The 22,935-nt window shown below is 45.5% G+C and overlaps 1 protein-coding gene and 1 non-coding gene across 3 annotated transcripts in view; one reads left to right on the top strand and one right to left on the bottom strand.

Annotated features, from left to right (window-relative positions):
- nectin1b (nectin cell adhesion molecule 1b) overlaps window positions 1–22,935 on the bottom strand; it is a 568,693-nt gene that overhangs the window by 428,933 nt on the left and 116,825 nt on the right. For both annotated transcript variants that reach the window (XM_045213155.1, XM_045213154.1), the window contains exon 5: window positions 19,115–19,266. In XM_045213155.1, coding sequence (XP_045069090.1) covers window positions 19,115–19,266 — 152 coding nt within the window. The remainder of the gene's footprint in view (window positions 1–19,114; window positions 19,267–22,935) is intronic.
- On the top strand, window positions 10,882–10,954 carry trnas-uga. The gene has a single exon. It is a non-coding gene; the product is annotated as a tRNA-Ser (tRNA).

Below are 22,935 nucleotides of genomic sequence, written 5' to 3'. Positions count from 1 at the left end.
ATCATCATAGTGGTATCATCAGTAGTCTATTCCTGAGTGAATCATCATAGTGGTAGCATCAGTAGTCAGTAGTCTATTCCTGAGTGAATCATCATAGTGGTAGCATCAGTAGTCTATTCCTGAGTGAATCATCATAGTGGTAGCAGCAGTAGTCAGTAGTCTATCCCTGAGTGAATCATCATAGTGGTAGCATCAGTAGTCTATTCCTGAGTGAATCATCATAGTAGTAGCATCAGTAGTCTATTCCTGAGTGAATCATCATAGTGGTAGCATCAGTAGTCAGTAGTATATTCCTGAGTGAATCATCATAGTGGTAGCATCAGTAGTCAGTAGTATATTCCTGAGTGAATCATCATAGTGGTAGCATCAGTAGTCTATCCCTGAGTGAATCATCATAGTGGTAGCATCAGTAGTCAGTAGTCTATTCGTGAGTGAATCATCATAGTGGTAGCAGCAGTAGTCAGTAGTCTATTCCTGAGTGAATCATCATAGTGGTAGCATCAGTAGTCAGTAGTCTATTCCTGAGTGAATCATCATAGTGGTAGCATCAGTAGTCAGTAGTCTATCCCTGAGTGAATCATCATAGTGGTAGCATCAGTAGTCTATTCCTGAGTGAATCATCATAGTGGTAGCATCAGTAGTCAGTAGTCTATTCCTGAGTGAATCATCATAGTGGTAACAACAGTAGTCAGTAGTATATTCCTGAGTGAATCATCATAGTGGTATCATCAGTAGTCTATCCCTGAGTGAATCATCATAGTGGTAGCATCAGTAGTCTATTCCTGAGTGAATCATCATAGTGGTAGCATCAGTAGTCAGTAGTCTATTCCTGAGTGAATCATCATAGTGGTAGCATCAGTAGTCTATTCCTGAGTGAATCATCATAGTGGTAGCATCAGTAGTCAGTAGTCTATTCCTGAGTGAATCATCATAGTGGTAGCATCAGTAGTCAGTAGTCTATTCCTGAGTGAATCATCATGTGGTAGCAGCAGTAGTCAGTAGTCTATTCCTAGTGAATCATCATAGTGGTATCATCAGTAATCTATTCCTGAGTGAATCATCATAGTGGTAGCATCAGTAGTCTATTCCTGAGTGAATCATCATAGTGGTAGCATCAGTAGTCTATTCCTGAGTGAATCATCATAGTGGTGTCATCAGTAGTCTATTCCTGAGTGAATCATCATAGTGGTAGCATCAGTAGTCAGTAGTCTATTCCTGAGTGAATCATCATAGTGGTAGCATCAGTAGTCTATTCCTGAGTGAATCATCATAGTGGTAGCAGCAGTAGTCAGTAGTCTATCCTTGAGTGAATCATCATAGTGTTAGCATCAGTAGTATATTCCTGAGTGAATCATCATAGTAGTAGCATCAGTAGTCTATTCCTGAGTGAATCATCATAGTGGTATCATCAGTAGTCTATTCCTGAGTGAATCATCATAGTGGTAGCATCAGTAGTCAGTAGTATATTCCTGAGTGAATTATCATAGTGGTAGCATCAGTAGTCTATTCCTGAGGGAATCATCATAGTGGTAGCAGCAGTAGTCAGTAGTCTATCCCTGAGTGAATCATCATAGTGGTAGCATCAGTAGTCAGTAGTCAATTCCTGAGTGAATCATCATAGTGGTAGCATCAGTAGTCAGTGGTATATTCCTGAGTTAATCATCATAGTGGTAGCATCAGTAGTCAGTAGTCTATCCCTGAGTGAATCATCATAGTGGTAGCGTCAGTAGTCAGTAGTCTATTCGTGAGTGAATCATCATAGTGGTAGCATCAGTAGTCTATTCCTGAGTGAATCATCATAGTGGTATCATCAGTAGTCTATTCCTGAGTGAATCATCATAGTGTTGGCATCAGTAGTCTATTCCTGAGTGAATCATCATAGTGGTAGCATCAGTAGTCTATTCCTGAGTGAATCATCATAGTGGTATCATCAGTAGTCTATTCCTGAGTGAATCATCATAGTGGTAGCATCAGTAGTCAGTAGTCTATTCCTGAGTGAATCATCATAGTGGTAGCTTCAGTAGTCTATTCCTGAGTGAATCATCATAGTGGTAGCAGCAGTAGTCAGTAGTCTATCCCTGAGTGAATCATCATAGTGGTAGCATCAGTAGTCTATTCCTGAGTGAATCATCATAGTAGTAGCATCAGTAGTCTATTCCTGAGTGAATCATCATAGTGGTAGCATCAGTAGTCAGTAGTATATTCCTGAGTGAATCATCATAGTGGTAGCATCAGTAGTCAGTAGTATATTCCTGAGTGAATCATCATAGTGGTAGCATCAGTAGTCTATCCCTGAGTGAATCATCATAGTGGTAGCATCAGTAGTCAGTAGTCTATTCGTGAGTGAATCATCATAGTGGTAGCAGCAGTAGTCAGTAGTCTATTCCTGAGTGAATCATCATAGTGGTAGCATCAGTAGTCAGTAGTCTATTCCTGAGTGAATCATCATAGTGGTAGCATCAGTAGTCAGTAGTCTATCCCTGAGTGAATCATCATAGTGGTAGCATCAGTAGTCTATTCCTGAGTGAATCATCATAGTGGTAGCATCAGTAGTCAGTAGTCTATTCCTGAGTGAATCATCATAGTGGTAGCATCAGTAGTCTATTCCTGAGTGAATCATCATAGTGGTAGCATCAGTAGTCAGTAGTCTATTCCTGAGTGAATCATCATAGTGGTAGCATCAGTAGTCAGTAGTCTATTCGTGAGTGAATCATCATAGTGGTAGCAGCAGTAGTCAGTAGTCTATTCCTGAGACACTTTCTGACCGACTAAATCAGCTTGGCAGGGCGTGGTAGCACATCATATTGTATGAATGTGCGGACAGATAGGAGAGGAGAGGAGAGGAGAGGAGGGGAGGGGAGGGGAGAGGAGAGGAGAGGAGAGGAGAGGAGAGGAGAGGAGAGGAGAGGAGAGGAGAGGAGAGGAGAGGAGAGGAGAGGAGAGGAGAGGAGAGGAGAGGAACGTCAATGAAAGAAATGAATAGTGATGCTGCTAACTGCTAAACAACCAGCCTCTCTCTGTTGTGTTCAGAGCTCTGTTCACTGACGTGTACAGAAATACAGCGCTAACATCTGCTAACCCTTTCATTCATTAGCTATATGATGCACACTCAACACACACACACAGGACAGAGGAAGATGGAGATGAGGAGTGGAGAAGGACAGAGGAAGATGGAGGTGAGGAGTGGAGAAGGACAGAGGAAGATGGAGGTGAAGAGTGGAGAAGGACAGAGGAAGATGGAGGTGAGGAGTGAAGAAGGACAGGGGAAGATGGAGATGAGGAGTGGAGAAGGACAGAGGAAGATGGAGAAGAACAGAGGAAGATGGGTAGAGAGAAGATGGAGTAGCGAGATGGGGAGAAGGACGAGATAAGGAAATGGAAAGGACAGAGGAAGATGGAGAAGGACAGAGGAAGATGGAGATGAGGAGTGGAGAAGGACAGAGGAAAATGGAGATGAGGAGTGGAGAAGGACAGAGGAAGATGGAGGTGAGGAGTGGAGAAGGACAGAGGAAGATGGAGAAGAGGAGTGGAGAAGGACAGAGGAAGATGGAGAAGGACAGAGGAAGATGGAGATGAGGAGTGGAGAAGGACAGAGGAAGATGGAGAAGGACAGAGGAAGATGGAGATGAGGAGTGGAGAAGGACAGAGGAAAATGGAGATGAGGAGTGGAGAAGGACAGAGGAAGATGGAGGAGGAGGAGAAGGACAGAGGAAGATGGAGATGAGGAGTGGAGAAGTACAGAGGAAGATGGAGGTGAGGGGGAGAAGGACAGAGGAAGATGGAGGTGAGGTGGAGAAGTACAGAGGAAGATGGAGGTTAGGAGGAGAAGGACAGAGGAAGATGGAGGTGAGGAGTGGAGAAGGACAGAGGAAGATGGAGGGGAGGAGTGGAGAAGGACAGAGGAAGATGGAGATGAGGAGTGGAGAAGGACAGAGGAAGATGGAGATGAGGAGTGGAGAAGGACAGAGGAAGATGGAGGTGAGGAGTGGAGAAGGACAGATGAAGATGGAGATGAGGAGTGGAGAAGGACAGAGGAAGATGGAGATGAGGAGTGGAGAAGGACAGAGGAAGATGGAGGTGAGGAGTGAAGAAGGACAGGGGAAGATGGAGATGAGGAGTGGAGAAGGACAGAGGAAGATGGAGAAGAACAGAGGAAGATGGAGGTGAGGAGTGGAGAAGGACAGAGGAAGATGGAGAAGGACAGAGGAAGATGGAGATGAGGAGTGGAGAAGGACAGAGGAAGATGGAGATGAGGAGTGGAGAAGGACAGAGGAAGATGGAGGTGAGGAGTGGAGAAGGACAGATGAAGATGGAGATGAGGAGTGGAGAAGGACAGAGGAAGATGGAGATGAGGAGTGAGAAGGACAGAGGAAGATGGAGGAGAGAGGGAGAAGGACAGATGAAGATGGAGATGAGGAGTGGAGAAGGACAGAGGAAGATGGAGTGAGGAGTGGAGAAGGACAGAGGAAGATGGAGGTGAGGAGTGGAGAAGGACAGAGGAAGATGGAGATGAGGAGTGGAGGTGGAGAAGGACAGAGGAAGATGGAGAAGGACAGAGGAAGATGGAGATGAGGAGTGGAGAAGTACAGAGGAAGATAGAGGTTAGGAGTGGAGAAGGACAGAGGAAGATGGAGATGAGGAGGAGAAGGACAGAGGAAGATGGAGATGAGGAGTGGAGAAGGACAGAGGAAGATGGAGATGAGGAGTGGAGAAGGACAGATGAAGATGGAGAAGGACAGAGGAAGATGGAGATGAGGAGTGGAGAAGTACAGAGGAAGATGGAGGTTAGGAGTGGAGAAGGACAGAGGAAGATGGAGGTGAGGAGTGGAGAAGGACAGAGGAAGATAGAGGTTAGGAGTGGAGAAGGACAGAGGAAGATGGAGATGAGGAGGAAAGGACAGAGGAAGATGGAGATGAGGAGGAGAAGGACAGAGGAAGATGGAGATGAGGAGTGGAGAAGGACAGAGGAAGATGGAGATGAGGAGTGGAGAAGGACAGAGGAAGATGGAGATGAGGAGTGGAGAAGGATAGAGGAAGATGGAGAAGGACAGAGGAAGATGGAGAAGGACAGAGGAAGATGGAGATGAGGAGTGGAGAAGGACAGAGGAAGATGGAGAAGGACAGAGGAAGATGGAGATGAGGAGTGGAGAAGGACAGAGGAAAATGGAGATGAGGAGTGGAGAAGGACAGAGGAAGATGGAGGTGAGGAGTGGAGAAGGACAGAGGAAGATGGAGATGAGGAGTGGAGAAGTACAGAGGAAGATGGAGGTTAGGAGTGGAGAAGGACAGAGGAAGATGGAGGTGAGGAGTGGAGAAGTACAGAGGAAGATGGAGGTTAGGAGTGGAGAAGGACAGAGGAAGATGGAGGTGAGGAGTGGAGAAGGACAGAGGAAGATGGAGGTGAGGAGTGGAGAAGGACAGAGGAAGATGGAGGTGAGGAGTGGAGAAGGACAGATGAAGATGGAGGTGAGGAGTGGAGAAGGACAGAGGAAGATGGAGATGAGGAGTGGAGAAGGACAGAGGAAGATGGAGGTGAGGAGTGGAGAAGGACAGATGAAGATGGAGATGAGGAGTGGAGAAGGACAGAGGAAGATGGAGGTGAGGAGTGGAGAAGGACAGAGGAAGATGGAGGTGAGGAGTGGAGAAGGACAGAGGAAGATGGAGATGAGGAGTGGAGGTGGAGAAGGACAGAGGAAGATGGAGAAGGACAGAGGAAGATGGAGATGAGGAGTGGAGAAGTACAGAGGAAGATAGAGGTTAGGAGTGGAGAAGGACAGAGGAAGATGGAGATGAGGAGTGGAGAAGGACAGAGGAAGATGGAGATGAGGAGTGGAGAAGGACAGAGGAAGATGGAGATGAGGAGTGGAGAAGGACAGAGGAAGATGGAGAAGGACAGAGGAAGATGGAGATGAGGAGTGGAGAAGTACAGAGGAAGATGGAGGTTAGGAGTGGAGAAGGACAGAGGAAGATGGAGGTGAGGAGTGGAGAAGGACAGAGGAAGATAGAGGTTAGGAGTGGAGAAGGACAGAGGAAGATGGAGATGAGGAGTGGAGAAGGACAGAGGAAGATGGAGATGAGGAGTGGAGAAGGACAGAGGAAGATGGAGATGAGGAGTGGAGAAGGACAGAGGAAGATGGAGAAGGACAGAGGAAGATGGAGATGAGGAGTGGAGAAGTACAGAGGAAGATGGAGGTTAGGAGTGGAGAAGGACAGAGGAAGATGGAGGTGAGGAGTGGAGAAGGACAGAGAAAGATAGAGGTTAGGAGTGGAGAAGGACAGAGGAAGATGGAGATGAGGAGTGGAGAAGGACAGAGGAAGATGGAGATGAGGAGTGGAGAAGGACAGAGGAAGATGGAGATGAGGAGTGGAGAAGGACAGAGGAAGATGGAGATGAGGAGTGGAGAAGGACAGAGGAAGATGGAGAAGGACAGAGGAAGATGGAGATGAGGAGTGGAAAAGTACAGAGGAAGATGGAGGTTAGGAGTGGAGAAGGACAGAGGAAGATGGAGGTGAGGAGTGGAGAAGGACAGAGGAAGATGGAGGTGAGGAGTGGAGAAGTACAGAGGAAGATGGAGGTGAGGAGTGGAGAAGTACAGAGGAAGATGGAGGTTAGGAGTGGAGAAGGACAGAGGAAGAACAGTGAAAGGATAGAAAAATGAGGAATAAAGTCGATAGAGACTCTAGAGTCAGTGGTCAGTGTGACCTAATGGGGTGACACAGGGCACATCATGATAACGGATGGACAGGCAGAGAGGAGGAGGAGGAGGAGGAGAAGGAGGAGGAGAGTCATCAGTGACTGTGAGAGCCAGTGGTCTAATGCTGAGACTGTCTGACCTAGATCAACAACCTCTCCTAGGGCGGATGGAGAGAGAGGAGGGAGGAGAGGAGAGGGGAAGGGAGGAGGAGAGGAGGAGAAGGATAGGAGAGGGGAGATGAGGAGGAGAGGAGAGGGGAGAGGGGTAGTGGAGGAGGAGAGGAGGAGAAGGATAGGAGAGGGGGAGAGGGGTAGAGGAGGAGGAGAAGGATAGGAGAGGGGGCGATGAGGAGGAGAGGAGATGGGCGAGGGGTAGAGGAGGAGGAGAGGAGGAGAAGGAGAGGGGGAGATGAAGAGGAGAGGAGAGGGGAGAGGGGTATAGGAGGAGGAGAGGAGGAGAAGGAGAGGGGGAGATGAGGAGGAGAGGAGAGGGGAGAGGGGTAGAGGAGGAGGAGAGGAGGAGGAGGAGAGGGGGAGACGAAGAGGAGAGGAAAGGAGGAGGGGGAGAGGAGGAAGTGTGTGGGGAGGAGGAAGGATTTAGAAAGTACTCATCCACCTGGACTTTTTCCACATTTTGTTGTGTTACAGCCTGAATTTTAAATTGATTAAATTGTATGTAATATGCTTTATAGGATCTCTGTGGCTATGACCAATGCCCATCCTCCATCTATCTACGCCGTTCCATTTGTTAGCTTAGTAGATATTGCGAACCAATGGCTTCCACCTACAGGGGTTAATCACTATCATCTTCCCAGCTCTGCTTCCACTGTCCCCATGTGACTAAAGACCTTTCTATTTCACTACCCATCTATCCTTTCTCTTCCCTCCACCCCTCCATCCAACGGAGGGAGGACGGAGGGACGGAGGGAGGATGGAGGGACGGAGGGACGGAGGGAGGACGGAGGGACGGAGGGAAAGATGGAGGGACGGAGGCGACAGAGCGCTGTGCCGTATCAGGGCTGATTGAGACTGCTTCTGTCATGACAGGCAAAGACAAACAAATGTCCCCTATAGCTGTAGGAGCTGTTCTCTGATCTGACATCCTTATAGCTGTAGGAGCTGTTCTCTGATCTGACATCCTTATATCTGTAGGAGCTGTTCTCTGATCTGACATCCTTATATCTGTAGGAGCTGTTCTCTGATCTGGCATCCTTATAGCTGTAGGAGCTGTTCTCTGATCTGGCATCCTTATAGCTGTAGGAGCTGTTCTCTGATCTGACATCCTTATAGCTGTAGGAGCTGTTCTCTGATCTGACATCCTTATAGCTGTAGGAGCTGTTCTCTGATCTGACATCCTTATAGCTGTAGGAGCTGTTCTCTGATCTGGCATCCTTATAGCTGTAGGAGCTGTTCTCTGATCTGGCATCCTTATAGCTGTAGGAGCTGTTCTCTGATCTGACATCCTTATATCTGTAGGAGCTGTTCTCTGATCTGACATCCTTATATCTGTAGGAGCTGTTCTCTGATCTGGCATCCTTATAGCTGTAGGAGCTGTTCTCTGATCTGGCATCCTTATAGCTGTAGGAGCTGTTCTCTGATCTGACATCCTTATAGCTGTAGGAGCTGTTCTCTGATCTGACATCCTTATAGCTGTAGGAGCTGTTCTCTGATCTGACATCCTTATAGCTGTAGGAGCTGTTCTCTGATCTGGCATCCTTATAGCTGTAGGAGCTGTTCTCGGATCTGGCATCCTTATAGCTGTAGGAGCTGTTCTCGGATCTGGCATCCTTATAGCTGTAGGAGCTGTTCTCTGATCTGGCATCCTTATAGCTGTAGGAGCTGTTCTCTGATCTGACATCCTTATAGCTGTAGGAGCTGTTCTCTGATCTGACATCCTTATAGCTGTAGGAGCTGTTCTCTGATCTGACATCCTTACAGCTGTAGGAGTTGTTCTCTGATCTGACATCCTTATAGCTGTAGGAGCTGTTCTCTGATCTGGCATCCGTATAGCTGTAGGAGCTGTTCTCTGATCTGACATCCTTATAGCTGTAGGAGCTGTTCTCTGATCTGACATCCTTATAGCTGTAGGAGCTGTTCTCTGATCTGACATCCTTATAGCTGTAGGAGCTGTTCTCTGATCTGACATCCTTATAGCTGTAGGAGCTGTTCTCTGATCTGACATCCTTATAGCTGTAGGAGCTGTTCTCTGATCTGGCATCCGTATAGCTGTAGGAGCTGTTCTCTGATCTGACATCCTTATAGCTGTAGGAGCTGTTCTCTGATCTGGCATCCTTACAGCTGTAGGAGCTGTTCTCTGATCTGACATCCTTACAGCTGTAGGAGCTGTTCTCTGATCTGACATCCTTACAGCTGTAGGAGCTGTTCTCTGATCTGGCATCCTTATAGCTGTAGGAGCTGTTCTCTGATCTGACATCCTTACAGCTGTAGGAGCTGTTCTCTGATCTGACATCCTTATAGCTGTAGGAGCTGTTCTCTGATCTGACATCCTTACAGCTGTAGGAGCTGTTCTCTGATCTGGCATCCGTATAGCTGTAGGAGCTGTTCTCTGATCTGGCATCCTTATAGCTGTAGGAGCTGTTCTCTGATCTGACATCCTTATAGCTGTAGGAGCTGTTCTCTGATCTGACATCCTTATATCTGTAGGAGCTGTTCTCTGATCTGGCATCCGTATAGCTGTAGGAGCTGTTCTCTGATCTGGCATCCTTATAGCTGTAGGAGCTGTTCTCTGATCTGGCATCCGTATAGCTGTAGGAGCTGTTCTCTGATCTGACATCCTTATATCTGTAGGAGCTGTTCTCTGATCTGACATCCTTATAGCTGTAGGAGCTGTTCTCTGATCTGACATCCTTACAGCTGTAGGAGCTGTTCTCTGATCTGGCATCCGTATAGCTGTAGGAGCTGTTCTCTTATCTGGCATCCTTATAGCTGTAGGAGCTGTTCTCTGATCTGGCATCCTTATAGATGTAGGAGCTGTTCTCTGATCTGGCATCCTTATAGCTGTAGGAGCTGTTCTCTGATCTGGCATCCTTATAGCTGTAGGAGCTGTTCTCTGATCTGGCATCCTTATAGATGTAGGAGCTGTTCTCTGATCTGGCATCCTTATAGCTGTAGGAGCTGTTCTCTGATCTGGCATCCTTATAGATGTAGGAGCTGTTCTCTGATCTGGCATCCTTATAGCTGTAGGAGCTGTTCTCTGATCTGGCATCCTTATAGCTGTAGGAGCTGTTCTCTGATCTGGCATCCTTATAGCTGTAGGAGCTGTTCTCTGATCTGGCATCCTTATAGCTGTAGGAGCTGTTCTCTGATCTGGCATCCTTATATCTGTAGGAGCTGTTCTCTGATCTGACATCCTTACAGCTGTAGGAGTATATGATAAGATGGAGCTTTACACCACTCCAGCTTTACACCACTCCAGCTTTACACCACTCCAGCCAACACTTGGCATTGTGCATGGTGACCTTAGGCTTGTGTGCGGCTGCTCGGCCATGGAAACACATTTCATGAAGCTCCCGACGAACAGTTCTTGTGCTGACGTTGCTTCCAGGGGCAGTTTGGAACTCGGTAGTGAGTGTTGCAACCAAGGACAGACGATTTTTACACGCTTCAGCACTTGCCGGACCAGTTCTGTGAGCTTGTGTGGCCTACCACCTTGTGGCTGAGCCGTTGTTGCTCCTAGACGTTTCCACTTCACAATAACAACACTTCACCGGGGCAGCTCTAGCAGAAATTAACTAACTGACTTGTTGGAAAGGTGGCATCCTATGACGGCATTTTTGTGTATGGAGATTGCAAGGCTGTGTGCTCGATTTGATACACCTCTCAGCGACGGGTGTGGCTGAAATAGCCGAATCCACTTATTTGAAGGGGTGTAACCCTAACCCTAAACAGCCTCTTCTCCAGCTCACCTTAACAACTAACCAAACATAGCTCATATCTCTGGTGTCCTAAACAACATATAAACACAGCCCCTATCTCATTTAACAACATATAAACACAGCCCCTATCTCATTTAACAACATATAAACACAGCCCATATCTTATTTAAAACCCTTTCCAGCAGTGAAATGACCAAATCCCCCTCTAGTGATAGTAGTTCACTATCAAGGGAATAGGAAAAGTGTGCCAGTGGGGATGCACCTTTGACTCAGTCCAGCCCACATCATAGGCCCCGTGTAGCTCAGTTGGTAGTGCATGGCGCTTGAAACGCCAGGGTTGTGGGTTCGATTCCCACGGGGGGGGGGCCAGTATGAAAAAATGTATGCGCTCACTAATTGTAAGTCGCTCTGGATAAGAGTGTCTGCTAAATGACTAAAATGTAAATCATACAGGGGTTAAAAGGTTGCGTGGGATTCTCAACGATGTGCAGATATCAACACACTCTATCGAGGGGAAATAATTATCTAACACAAGTACTGACGAGAGGGGTAAACAAATTAACTCCCCATTGAAACACTCTTTCGGTTTATCTCTGGCAAGACATTTTCCCACCACAGCTGAGACACATCATAGAGAGAGAGAGAGAGAGAGAGAGAGAGCAGGCAAAAGATGGCGAATAGCAGAGAACCACACTGGTGATAATGACATAACTGTTGGTCCCATCTTTTCCAAACCCATCATTCATGGTGAATGTTAATGACCGGATGAAGTCTTCGCTTGGGTCGCTGGTTTGTTTCCCGCACAACAACACAGTCATGAGATAAACCTTTATGAACTTCATTAGAGAGATTTCACCCTCTTTAGTGGGACTCGTCTTTAAGGGTTAACCACACTTCAGCTTTCACCAACCGCTCCAGCTCAGTCTCTCTCTACTGTATATAACACAATCACTGGGACATCCATTATATTCTAATGCATCACATATATTAATCATTCAACATCAAGGTTTTCATTCTATACATCAACATTGTCATTTTATGTATATTTCAAATTATGTTTGTCTGCTGTTCCCATCGGAAGCCGACAGTAAAACTCAACAGTGAATGATTTATAAAAAAAAAAATGCTGTTAGTGTAAAATGGGTCATTTATTTAATTGCCTCTATTCTTTAGAATGACCTCTAGTCTCTGTTCTTAAAGCATTCCGTTGGTATTCCTTCACTACCTCTCTATATCCCTCCCTGAGGCTGGACGGGAGTCTAATAAAAATGTAAGAGAATACTGCTTTCTGTTATCCATTAGACGACCACACTGTCATCTGTCACAGTCTCCTCTCTCTCTCTTTCCCTCTCTCTCTCTCTCTCTCTGTCCCTCTCTCTCCCTCTGTCCCTCTGTCCCTCTGTCCATCTCTCTCTCTCTCTCTCTCTCTCTCTCTCTCTCTCTCTCTCTCTCTCTCTCTCTCTCTCTCTCTCTCTCTCTCTCTCTCTCTCTCTCTCTCTCTCTCTCTCTCTCTCTCTCTCTCTCTCTCTCTCTCTCTCTCTCTCTCTCTCTCTCTCTCTCTCTCTCTCTCTCTCTGTCCCTCTCTCCATCTCTCTCTCTTCTCTCTATCTCTCGTGCTCCCTCTCTTGCTAAACAGCACTAAGGATTGATTAAACAAGGAGAGTGCTGTCTTCAGCAGCCTACAGGTCCCTGGAGGAGAGAGGAGCTGTCTTCAGCAGCCTACACAGAGCACAGCTCTGCCTCCACAATGGTATATGCACCATGCCACCTAGCAAGTGACAAAAATCGCAAATAGCTAATTGATACAAGGTGCTCTGTGGTCCTGTTCTAGGAAGGTGACAGCAATGCTGCCTCCCTACATCCATGTGGACACAAGGGTTCATTACAAGGCTGCTTCCCTCTTTACATCTCCTCTGATACAGAGTCACATTTGATCCTCCTTATTCGATTAGATAGATTGAAATTGTACGTCACAGCATAGTTGGAAGATATATGGTGTGTAGAAATCCGAGGTAGGTGGGATGGGCTGAGGGAGGCTGAGGGTTGGGATGGGCTGAGGGAGGCTGGGATGGGCTGAGGGAGGCTGGGATGGGCTGAGGGAGGCTGGGATGGGCTGAGGGAGGCTGGGATGGGCTGAGGGAGGCTGGGATGGGCTGAGGGTTGGGATGGGCTGAGGGAGGCTGAGGGTTGGGATGGGCTGAGGGAGGCTGGGATGGGCTGAGGGAGGCTGGGATGGGCTGAGGAGGCTGAGGGTTGGGATGGGCTGAGGAGGCTGGGATGGGCTGAGGAGGCTGGGATGGGCTGAGGAGGCTGGGATGGGCTGAGGGAGGCTGGGATGGGCTGAGGGAGGCTGGGATGGGCTGAGGGAGGCTGGGATGGGCTGAGGGAGGCTGGGATGGGCTGAGGGAGGCTGAGGGTTGGGATGGGCTGAGGGAGGCTGAGGGTTGGGGTGGGCTGAGGGAGGCTGGGATGGGCTGAGGGAGGCTGGGATGGGCTGAGGGAGGCTGAGGGTTGGGATGGGCTGAGGGAGCCTGAGGGTTGGGATGGGGAACTGGAGACGGGGGATGCAGAGACAGGTGGGATGGGCTGAGGGAGGCTGAGGGTTGGGATGGGCTGAGGGAGGCTGAGGGTTGGGATGAGGGAGGCTGAGGGTTGGGATGGGCTGAGGGAGGCTGAGGGTTGGGATGGGCTGAGGGAGGCTGGGATGGGCTGAGGGAGGCTGAGGGGTTGGGATGGGCTGAGGAAGGCTGAGGGTTGGGATGGGCTGAGGGAGGCTGGGATGGGCTGAGGGAGGCTGAGGGTTGGGATGGGCTGAGGGAGGCTGAGGGTTGGGATGTGGAACTGGAGACGGGGAATGCAGAGACAGGTGGGATGGGCTGAGGGAGGCGGAGGGTTGGGATGTGGAACTGGAGACGGGGGATGCAGAGACAGGTGGGATGGGCTGAGGGAGGCGGAGGGTTGGGATGTGGAACGGGAGACGGGGGATGCAGAGACAGGTGGGATGGGCTGAGGGAGGCTGAGGTTGGGATGTGGAACTGGAGACGGGGGATGCAGAGACAGGTGGGATGGGCTGAGGGAGGCTGAGGGTTGGGATGTGGAACTGGAGACGGGGGATGCAGAGACAGGTGGGATGGGCTGAGGGAGGCTGAGGGTTGGGATGTGGAACTGGAGACGGGGGATGCAGAGACAGGTGGGATGGGCTGAGGGAGGCTGAGGGTTGGGATGTGGAACTGGAGACGGGGATGCAGAGACAGGTGGGATGGGCTGAGGGAGGCTGAGGGTTGGGATGTGGAACTGGAGACGGGGGATGCAGAGACAGGTGGGATGGGCTGAGGGAGGCTGAGGGTTGGGATGTGGAACTGGAGACGGGGGGAGTGGAGTTGTGGGCGGGGATAGAATGACGGTCAAAGATAAAATACAAAATAAATAAAGTCAAAATAAAACAGAACAAAAAGTAAGTTGGAACCGAGGGGCTGTGTTGTTTCAGCTAACGCCTGTTTGCCGTGCAGAACCAGTCAGAGGTTTGGACACACCTACTCATTCAAGGGTTTTTCTTCATTTTTACTATTTTCTACATTGTAGAATAACAGTGAAGACATCAAAACCATGAAATAACACATATGGAATCATGTAGTAACCAAAGAAGTGTTCAACAAATCAAAATATATTTTATATTTGAGATTCTTCAAATAGCCACCCTTTGCCTTGATGACAGCTTTGCACACTCTTGGCATTCTCTCAACCAGCTTCAACTGGAATGCTTTTCCAACAATGAATACGTTCCCACATATGCTGAGCACTTGTTGGCTGCTTTTCCTTCACTCTGCGGTCCGACTCATCCCAAACCATCTCAATTGGGTTGAGGTCGGGTGATTTTGGAGGTCAGGTCATCTGATGCAGCACTCCATCACTCTCCTTCTTGATAAAATAGCCCTTACACAGCCTGGAGGTGTGTTGGGTCATTGTCCTGTTGAAAAAGGTATGTTCTACAACATGTCCCCTTGACAACCCACCTCTACAACATGTCCCCTTGACAACCCACCTCTACAATATGTCCCCTTGAAAAACCACCTCTACAACATGTCCCCTTGACAACCCACCTCTACAACATGTCCCCTTGACAACCCACCTCTACAACATGTCCCCTTGATAAACCACCTCTACAACATGTTCCCTACAGCCAAATTGTAATTACAACATGTTCCCTACAGCCAAATGGTAATTACAACATGTTCCCTACAGCCAAATGGTAATTACAACATGTTCCCTACAGCCAAATGGTAATTACAACATGTTCCCTACAGCCAAATGGTAATTACAACATGTTCCCTACAGCCAAATGGTAATTACACCATGTTCCCTACAGCCAAATGGTAATTACACCATGTTCCCTACAGCCAAATGGTAATTACAACATGTTCCCTACAGCCAAATTGTAATTACAACATGTTCCCTACAGCCAAATTGTAATTACAACATGTTCCCTACAGCCAAATGGTAATTACAACATGTTCCCTACAGCCAAATGGTAATTACAACATGTTCCCTACAGCCAAATGGTAATTACAACATGTTCCCTACAGCCAAATGGTAATTACAACATGTTCCCTACAGCCAAATGGTAATTACAACATGTTCCCTACAGCCAAATGGTAATTACACCATGTTCCCTACAGCCAAATGGTAATTACAACATGTTCCCTACAGCCAAATGGTAATTACAACATGTTACACCATGCAAACAGTACAGAAATCTACCAAAAAGCAATTAGTAGCCAAAAAATACAATCTCTCCTGGACAACTTTTTAGCATTAACATTCTCCTACAGCAATGAAGGTGTAAATTTGGCCGTTTGGAATATAAACTTTATATTTGACAAATTATCCTCCTTGGCTAATCTTAAGAAACATAAGAGCAAACCAAAAATAATAGATAATTAAAAATGGTTTGATAATGATTGCAAAAATCTAAGAAAGTCATTGAGAAATATATCTAATCAGAGACCCAGACAACAAAAATATATGCCTTCAATATGGGGAAACACTGAAGCAATACAAACACACCCTAAGAACAAAAAAGGAACAGCACATTAGAAATCAGCTGGATGTAATTGAGGAATCCATTGAATCAAACCACTTCTGGGAGAATTGGAATACATTAAACAAACCTCATAATGAGGAATTGGCTATCCAAAATGGGGATATGTGGATAAATCACTTTGCAAACCTCTACAGCAATATAACAAATAGCCCAGAATAACAAGATATACAAGAAAAATTACAAATCCTTGAATCAGCAGTCAAAGACTATCAGAATCCTGTGGATACCCCAATTACAGAACAATAATTATTGGAAAAACTTTGCACTCTCCAACCCGAAAAGGCCTGTGATGCTGATGGTATTTTAAATGAAATGATCAAATATACAGACCACAAATTCAAATTTGCTATGCTCAAACTCTTCAACATTATCCTAACTGCAGGTATTTTCTCAGAGGAATTTGCGTTAACAGCAACTTCGGGAAAATTATCTGCAGTATCATAAACAGCAGACTACATCATTTCCTTGATGAACACAACGTCCTGAGCAGAAGCCAGATTGGATTATTTTTTTTATGATCGTACAACAGACCACATTTAAACCCTCCACACTCTAATTGCCAAACAAGTAAACCAAAACAAAGGCAAAATGTTCTTTTTTATAAACAAATAGAAAGTGGTATTGGAGGGGAAACATATGATGTTATTAAATCAATGTACACTAAAAACAAATGTGCGGTTAAAATTGGCAACAAGCAAACAGAATTCTTCTCTCAGGGACGTGGAGTGAAACAGGGCTGCCCAATAAGTCCAACACTATTTAACATCTACATTACTTAATTGGCAAAAACATTAGAAGAATCGGCAGCACCTGGTCTCACCCTACACAACACTGAAATCAAGTGTCTGCTGTACGCAGATGACCTGGTGCTACTGTCTCCCACTAAGGAGGGGTTACAGCAGCATCTAGATCATCTGCACAGATTCTGTCAGACCTGGGCCCTGACCGTTAATCTAAAAAAAACAAATATAATGATATTCCAAAAAAGGTCCGGAAATCAGGATGACAAATATAAATTCTATTTGGACACAGTTCTACTAGAACACACCAAAAACGACACGTATCTACGACTAAATATCAGCAACACAGGTATCTTTCACATGGCTGTGAATGAGCTGAGAGACAAAGCAAGAAGAGCATTCTATGCCATTAAAATCGAAATTCCAATTAGAATCTGGCTCAAAATGTTCCAATCAGTTATAGAACCAATTGCTCTATATGGCAGCGAAGTATGAGGTCCGCTCTCTAATACTGAATTTACCAAATGGGACAAACATCCAATCGAAATACTGCATGCAGAGTTTTGCAAGACTGTATTGCAAGTGCAAAGAAAAACTCAAAATAACGCATGTAGAGCAGAATTGGGCAATACCCCCTCCTTATTCGAATAGAAAAAAGAGCCATCACATTTTACAACCATCTAAAAACAAGTGACCCCAAATTCCATCACACAGCTCTACTATGTCAAGAGATGAAACAAGAGAAGAGTCCCCTCAGCCAGCTGGTTCTGAGGCTCAGTTCACTAACCAAAACCAACCTCATAGAGCCTCAGGACAGCACTCAGAAAATCTGGCCCACCAAATCATCACAAAGCAAAAAGAAAAATATATCACCTATTGGAAAGACACCACAAAAAATCAAAGTAAACTTCAATGCTATTTGGCTCTAAGCAGACAGTACATGGTGGCAGACCATCTGACCACTGTGACTGATAGAAAACTGAGGAAAACAATGACTAGGTACAGACTCAGTGAGCACAGTCTGGCTATAGAGACCGGTCGTCACAGGCAAACCTGGCTGCCCAGAGAGGACAGGCTGTGCTCACTCTGCCCCCGGGGAGAGGTAGAGACAGAGCTGCATTTCCTATTACACTGTGACAAATACTCAGACCTAAGAGAATCTTTCTTTCCCAAAATTATCATTCAGTACAAAGAATTTGGAACTATAAAAGAGGAAGAAAAAATCCAACATTTATTGGGTGAAAAGCCAAAATGTGCAATTTTGGCAGCCAAATATGTGTCCTCCTGCCACAACCTGAGGGACAGCCAGTGAAAAGTGTAATGTAATGTCAATACTATTTCCTGTTTTGTTTTGGCTTTCATACCATGTCATGTGTCTTCTCAGTCATGTTGAGACTGGTAGACTACTATTGCTTTAATGTATTGTTATTCTCATTAATATTGTTGTTGTAGTTGCTGTTAATGGTAATCCCATTTCCACTACTACTATTATTATTGCTGTTGGTCCCACCATTTTTGTTATATCTATACTTTGACAATGTAAGTAATTTTACTTGCCATGTCAATAAAGTATATTGAATTGAATTGAGAGAGAGAGAGAGAGAGACAGAGAGAGAGAGAGAGAGAGAGAGGTGGGCCCCATATCCATGAAAGAGAGAGAGAGAGAGAGAGAGAGAGAGAGAGAGAGAGAGAGAGAGAGAGAGAGAGAGAGAGAGAGAGCCCATATAGAGAGAGAGAGAGAGAGAGAGAGAGAGAGAGAGAGAGAGAGAGAGAGAGAGAGAGAGAGAGAGAGAGAGAGAGAGAGAGAGGTGGGCCCCATATCCACAAGACACAGGAAAGCCCCACAACCACTACTACCTTCACTATGTGTGATAACCAAGTAGGTTACTGACAATCAATGTTCGCTCTAATTTTGGGGGGAACTGAGCAAATTTCAGGTCTGCTGAGCGCAAATTTGAACGTTGTGAAAGCCTTCAGAGGTGACTGAAAATGCATTATTATTCCCATTCCATTATTACAGAGAATAAGACAAATTATGCTACCCTCTGCCTATTGGCTACTTAGCTTATTCAAGTCTGTATCAAAATACAACACTGCCTCTTTAAGACAAAAAACAGCTCTTTATCTGACTTGCTTTTCAAATATGTCAAAAACATTTACACGTTTTGTGCTCTTGTAGGAAGCAACCACTCCCCTATTGCTGACTATAAATGATCTATAACTGGGCTAATAACTCACTAACTAGCAAAGGATATGAACAAATGTCCACACGTGGCTACATGCAACTCTCGCTTTGATCTCAAAACAAGCACATCTTCTCACGACCGCTCATACTGTAAACACAGTCCAGTTGAAAGTAAATGGCACAGATTCATATTTGGCAATGTAGGCCTACTGCTGACAATACATTCTCACTATGTGTGATAAGTAGGTTACTGGCAATACAGAGCAGAGAAACCAGAAGCCCAGAACAGACAAACGAGAAGCCCAGAGCAGAGAGAAACCAGAAGCCCAGAGCAGAGAGAAACCAGAAGCCCAGAGCAGAGAGAAACCAGAAGGCCAGAGCAGAGAGAAACCAGAAGGCCTGAGCAGAGAGAAACCGGAAGCCCAGAGAAGAAGAAGAAGAATAAGCAGAAGCAGCAGAAGGAGAAGAAGCAGCAGCTTGTACCAGTATGTAACCTACCAGTGACGTTAACCTGGACCAGGCCAGTACGAGTCCCGATCCCATTGGTGGCATCACACACGTAGGTCCCTGCTAGCTCATAGGTCACCGCCCCCTTGAAGATCAGAGAGTTGTTACGAATCTCCACGGTGCTGGGAAGAGATCCATTCACCCTGTAGAATAGAGGAGCGTCAGAGAAAGAGAGAGACAGAGAAAGAGAGAGACAGAGAAAGAGGTTACATTAAACCCATCATAAAATAGTTAAGATCACCCCACCACAATAGCAAACCTCTCACCCCTCCTCCTTACCCAAAGTGGAGAAAAGCAATTCAAACACCATGGAAACAACACTCTAGAGCAAAACAACCCTGGGTGGAGGGAAGGAGGGATGGGGGTGTTATGGGAGAAACACATACCAGGAATATTCAGCTATAAAGAGAGAGAGAACCCTGTACAGAACAGGTGTGAGCATGTTTAGGAGCCTGAGGACACTGTCTTTGGGCAGGAGGAGGGAGAACAAAACAGAAAAAACAGCTTCCCTCAAATGCACCCTCTCTCCTCCTCTCTCCTCCTCCTCTCCTCCACCTGTCCTCCACCTCTCCCCCTGACCTCCACCTCTCCCCCTGTCCTCCACCTGACCTCCACCTCTCCTCCGCCTGTCCTCCACCTCTCCTCTCCTCCACCTGTCCTCCACCTCTCCTCCACCTGTCCTCCACCTCTCCCCCCCTGTCCCCCACCTCTCCTCCACCTCTCCTCCACCTTTCCTCCACCTCTCCTCCACCTGTCCTCCACCTCTCCTCCCTCAATCCTCTCCTCCACCTCTCCTCCCTCTCTCATCTAACTCTACTCTCCTCCCCTCTCCTCCACCTCTCCTCTCTCCTCCACCTCTCCTCCACCTCTCCTCCACCTCTACTCCACCTCCCCTCTCCTCCACCTCTCCTCCACCTCCCCTCTCCTCCACCTCCCCTCTCCTCCCTCTCTCCTCCACTCCTCCATCTCTCTTCCACCTCTACTCCACCTCCCCTTATCACCTCTCCTCCACCTCTCCTCCACCTCCCCTCTCCTCCACCTCCCCTCTCCTCCCTCTCTCCTCCACCTCTCCTCCCTCTCTCCTCTACCTCTATTCTCTTCCTCCTCTCCTCCACATGTCCTTCACCTCTCCTGTCCTCCACCTCTCCCCCCTGTCCCCCCACCTCTCCTCCACCTCTCCTCCACCTTTCCTCCACCTCTCCTCCCTCAATCCTCTCCTCCACCTCTCCTCCCTCTCTCCTCTAACTCTACTCTCCTCCCCTCTCCTCCACCTCTCCTCTCTCCTCCACCTCTCCTCCATCTCTCCTCCACCTCTCCTCCACCTCCCCTCTCCTCCACCTCTCCTCCATCTCTCCTCCACCTACTATATACTGTATTCAATAATCAGGGGTATATACTGTCTACTATATACTGTATTCAATAACCAGGGGTCTATACTGTCTACTATATACTGTATTCAATAACCAGGGGTATATAGTGTCTCCTATATACTGTATTCAATAACCAGGGGTATATACTGTCTACTATATACTGTATTCAATAACCAGGGGTATATAGTGTCTACTATATACTGTATTCAATAACCAGGGGTATATAGTGTCTACTATATACTGTATTCAATAACCAGGGGTATATAGTGTCTACTATATACTGTATTCAATAACCAGGGGTATATACTGTCTACTATATACTGTATTCAATAACCAGGGGTATATACTGTCTACTATATACTGTATTCAATAACCAGGGGTATATAGTGTCTACTATATACTGTATTCAATAACCAGGGGTATATACTGTCTCCTATATACTGTATTCAATAACCAGGGGTATATACTGTCTCCTATATACTGTATTCAATAACCAGGGGTATATAGTGTCTACTATATACTGTATTCAATAACCAGGGGTATATACTGTCTACTATATACTGTATTCAATAACCAGGGGTATATAGTGTCTACTATATACTGTATTCAATAACCAGGGGTATATACTGTCTCCTATATACTGTATTCAATAACCAGGGGTATATACTGTCTCCTATATACTGTATTCAATAACCAGGGGTATATACTGTCTACTATATACTGTATTCAATAACCAGGGGTATATAGTGTCTATTATATACTGTATTCAATAACCAGGGGTATATACTGTCTACTATATACTGTATTCAATAACCAGGGGTATTTACTGTCTACTATATACTGTATTCAATAACCAGGGGTATATAGTGTCTACTATATACTGTATTCAATAACCAGGGGTATATACTGTCTACTATATACTGTATTAAATAACCAGGGGTATATACTGTCTACTATATACTGTATTCAATAACCAGGGTCTATACTGTCTACTATATACTGTATTCAATAACCAGGGTCTATACTGTCTACTATATACTGTATTCAATAACCAGGGGTATATACTGTCTACTATATACTGTATTCAATAACCAGGGGTATATACTGTCTACTATATACTGTATTCAATAACCAGGGGTATATACTGTCTCCTATATACTGTATTCAATAACCAGGGGTATATACTGTCTACTATATACTGTATTCAATAACCAGGGGTTTATACTGTCTACTATATACTGTATTCAATAACCAGGGGTATATAGTGTCTCCTATATACTGTATTCAATAACCAGGGGTATATACTGTCTACTATATACTGTATTCAATAACCAGGGGTATATACTGTCTACTATATACTGTATTCAATAACCAGGGTATATAGTGTCTCCTATATACTGTATTCAATAACCAGGGGTATATACTGTCTACTATATACTGTATTCAATAACCAGGGGTATATAGTGTCTACTATATACTGTATTCAATAACCAGGGGTATATACTGTCTCCTATATACTGTATTCAATAACCAGGGGTATATAGTGTCTACTATATACTGTATTCAATAACCAGGGGTATATACTGTCTCCTATATACTGTATTCAATAACCAGGGGTATATACTGTCTACTATATACTGTATTCAATAACCAGGGGTATATACTGTCTACTATATACTGTATTCAATAACCAGGGGTATATAGTGTCTCCTATATACTGTATTCAATAACCAGGGGTATATACTGTCTACTATATACTGTATTCAATAACCAGGGGTATATAGTGTCTACTATATACTGTATTCAATAACCAGGGGTATATACTGTCTACTATATACTGTATTCAATAACCAGGGGTATATAGTGTCTACTATATACTGTATTCAATAACCAGGGGTATATACTGTCTACTATATACTGTATTCAATTACCAGGGGTATATACTGTCTACTATATACTGTATTCAATAACCAGGGTCTATACTGTCTACTATATACTGTATTCAATAACCAGGAGTATATATTGTCTCCTATATACTGTATTCAATAACCAGGGGTATATACTGTCTCCTATATACTGTATTCAATAACCAGGGGTATATAGTGTCTACTATATACTGTATTCAATAACCAGGGGTATATACTGTCTACTATATACTGTATTCAATAACCAGGGGTATATAGTGTCTACTATATACTGTATTCAATAACCAGGGGTATATACTGTCTCCTATATACTGTATTCAATAACCAGGGGTATATACTGTCTCCTATATACTGTATTCAATAACCAGGGGTATATACTGTCTACTATATACTGTATTCAATAACCAGGGGTATATAGTGTCTATTATATACTGTATTCAATAACCAGGGGTATATACTGTCTACTATATACTGTATTCAATAACCAGGGGTATTTACTGTCTACTATATACTGTAT

Source organism: Coregonus clupeaformis, unplaced genomic scaffold (genome assembly GCF_020615455.1).
Source record: "Coregonus clupeaformis isolate EN_2021a unplaced genomic scaffold, ASM2061545v1 scaf0082, whole genome shotgun sequence".
Classification (NCBI taxonomy): Eukaryota; Metazoa; Chordata; class Actinopteri; order Salmoniformes; family Salmonidae; genus Coregonus; species Coregonus clupeaformis.
The sequence above is the reverse complement of the archived record's forward strand: the minus strand, read 5'-3'. Positions and strand labels throughout refer to the sequence as shown.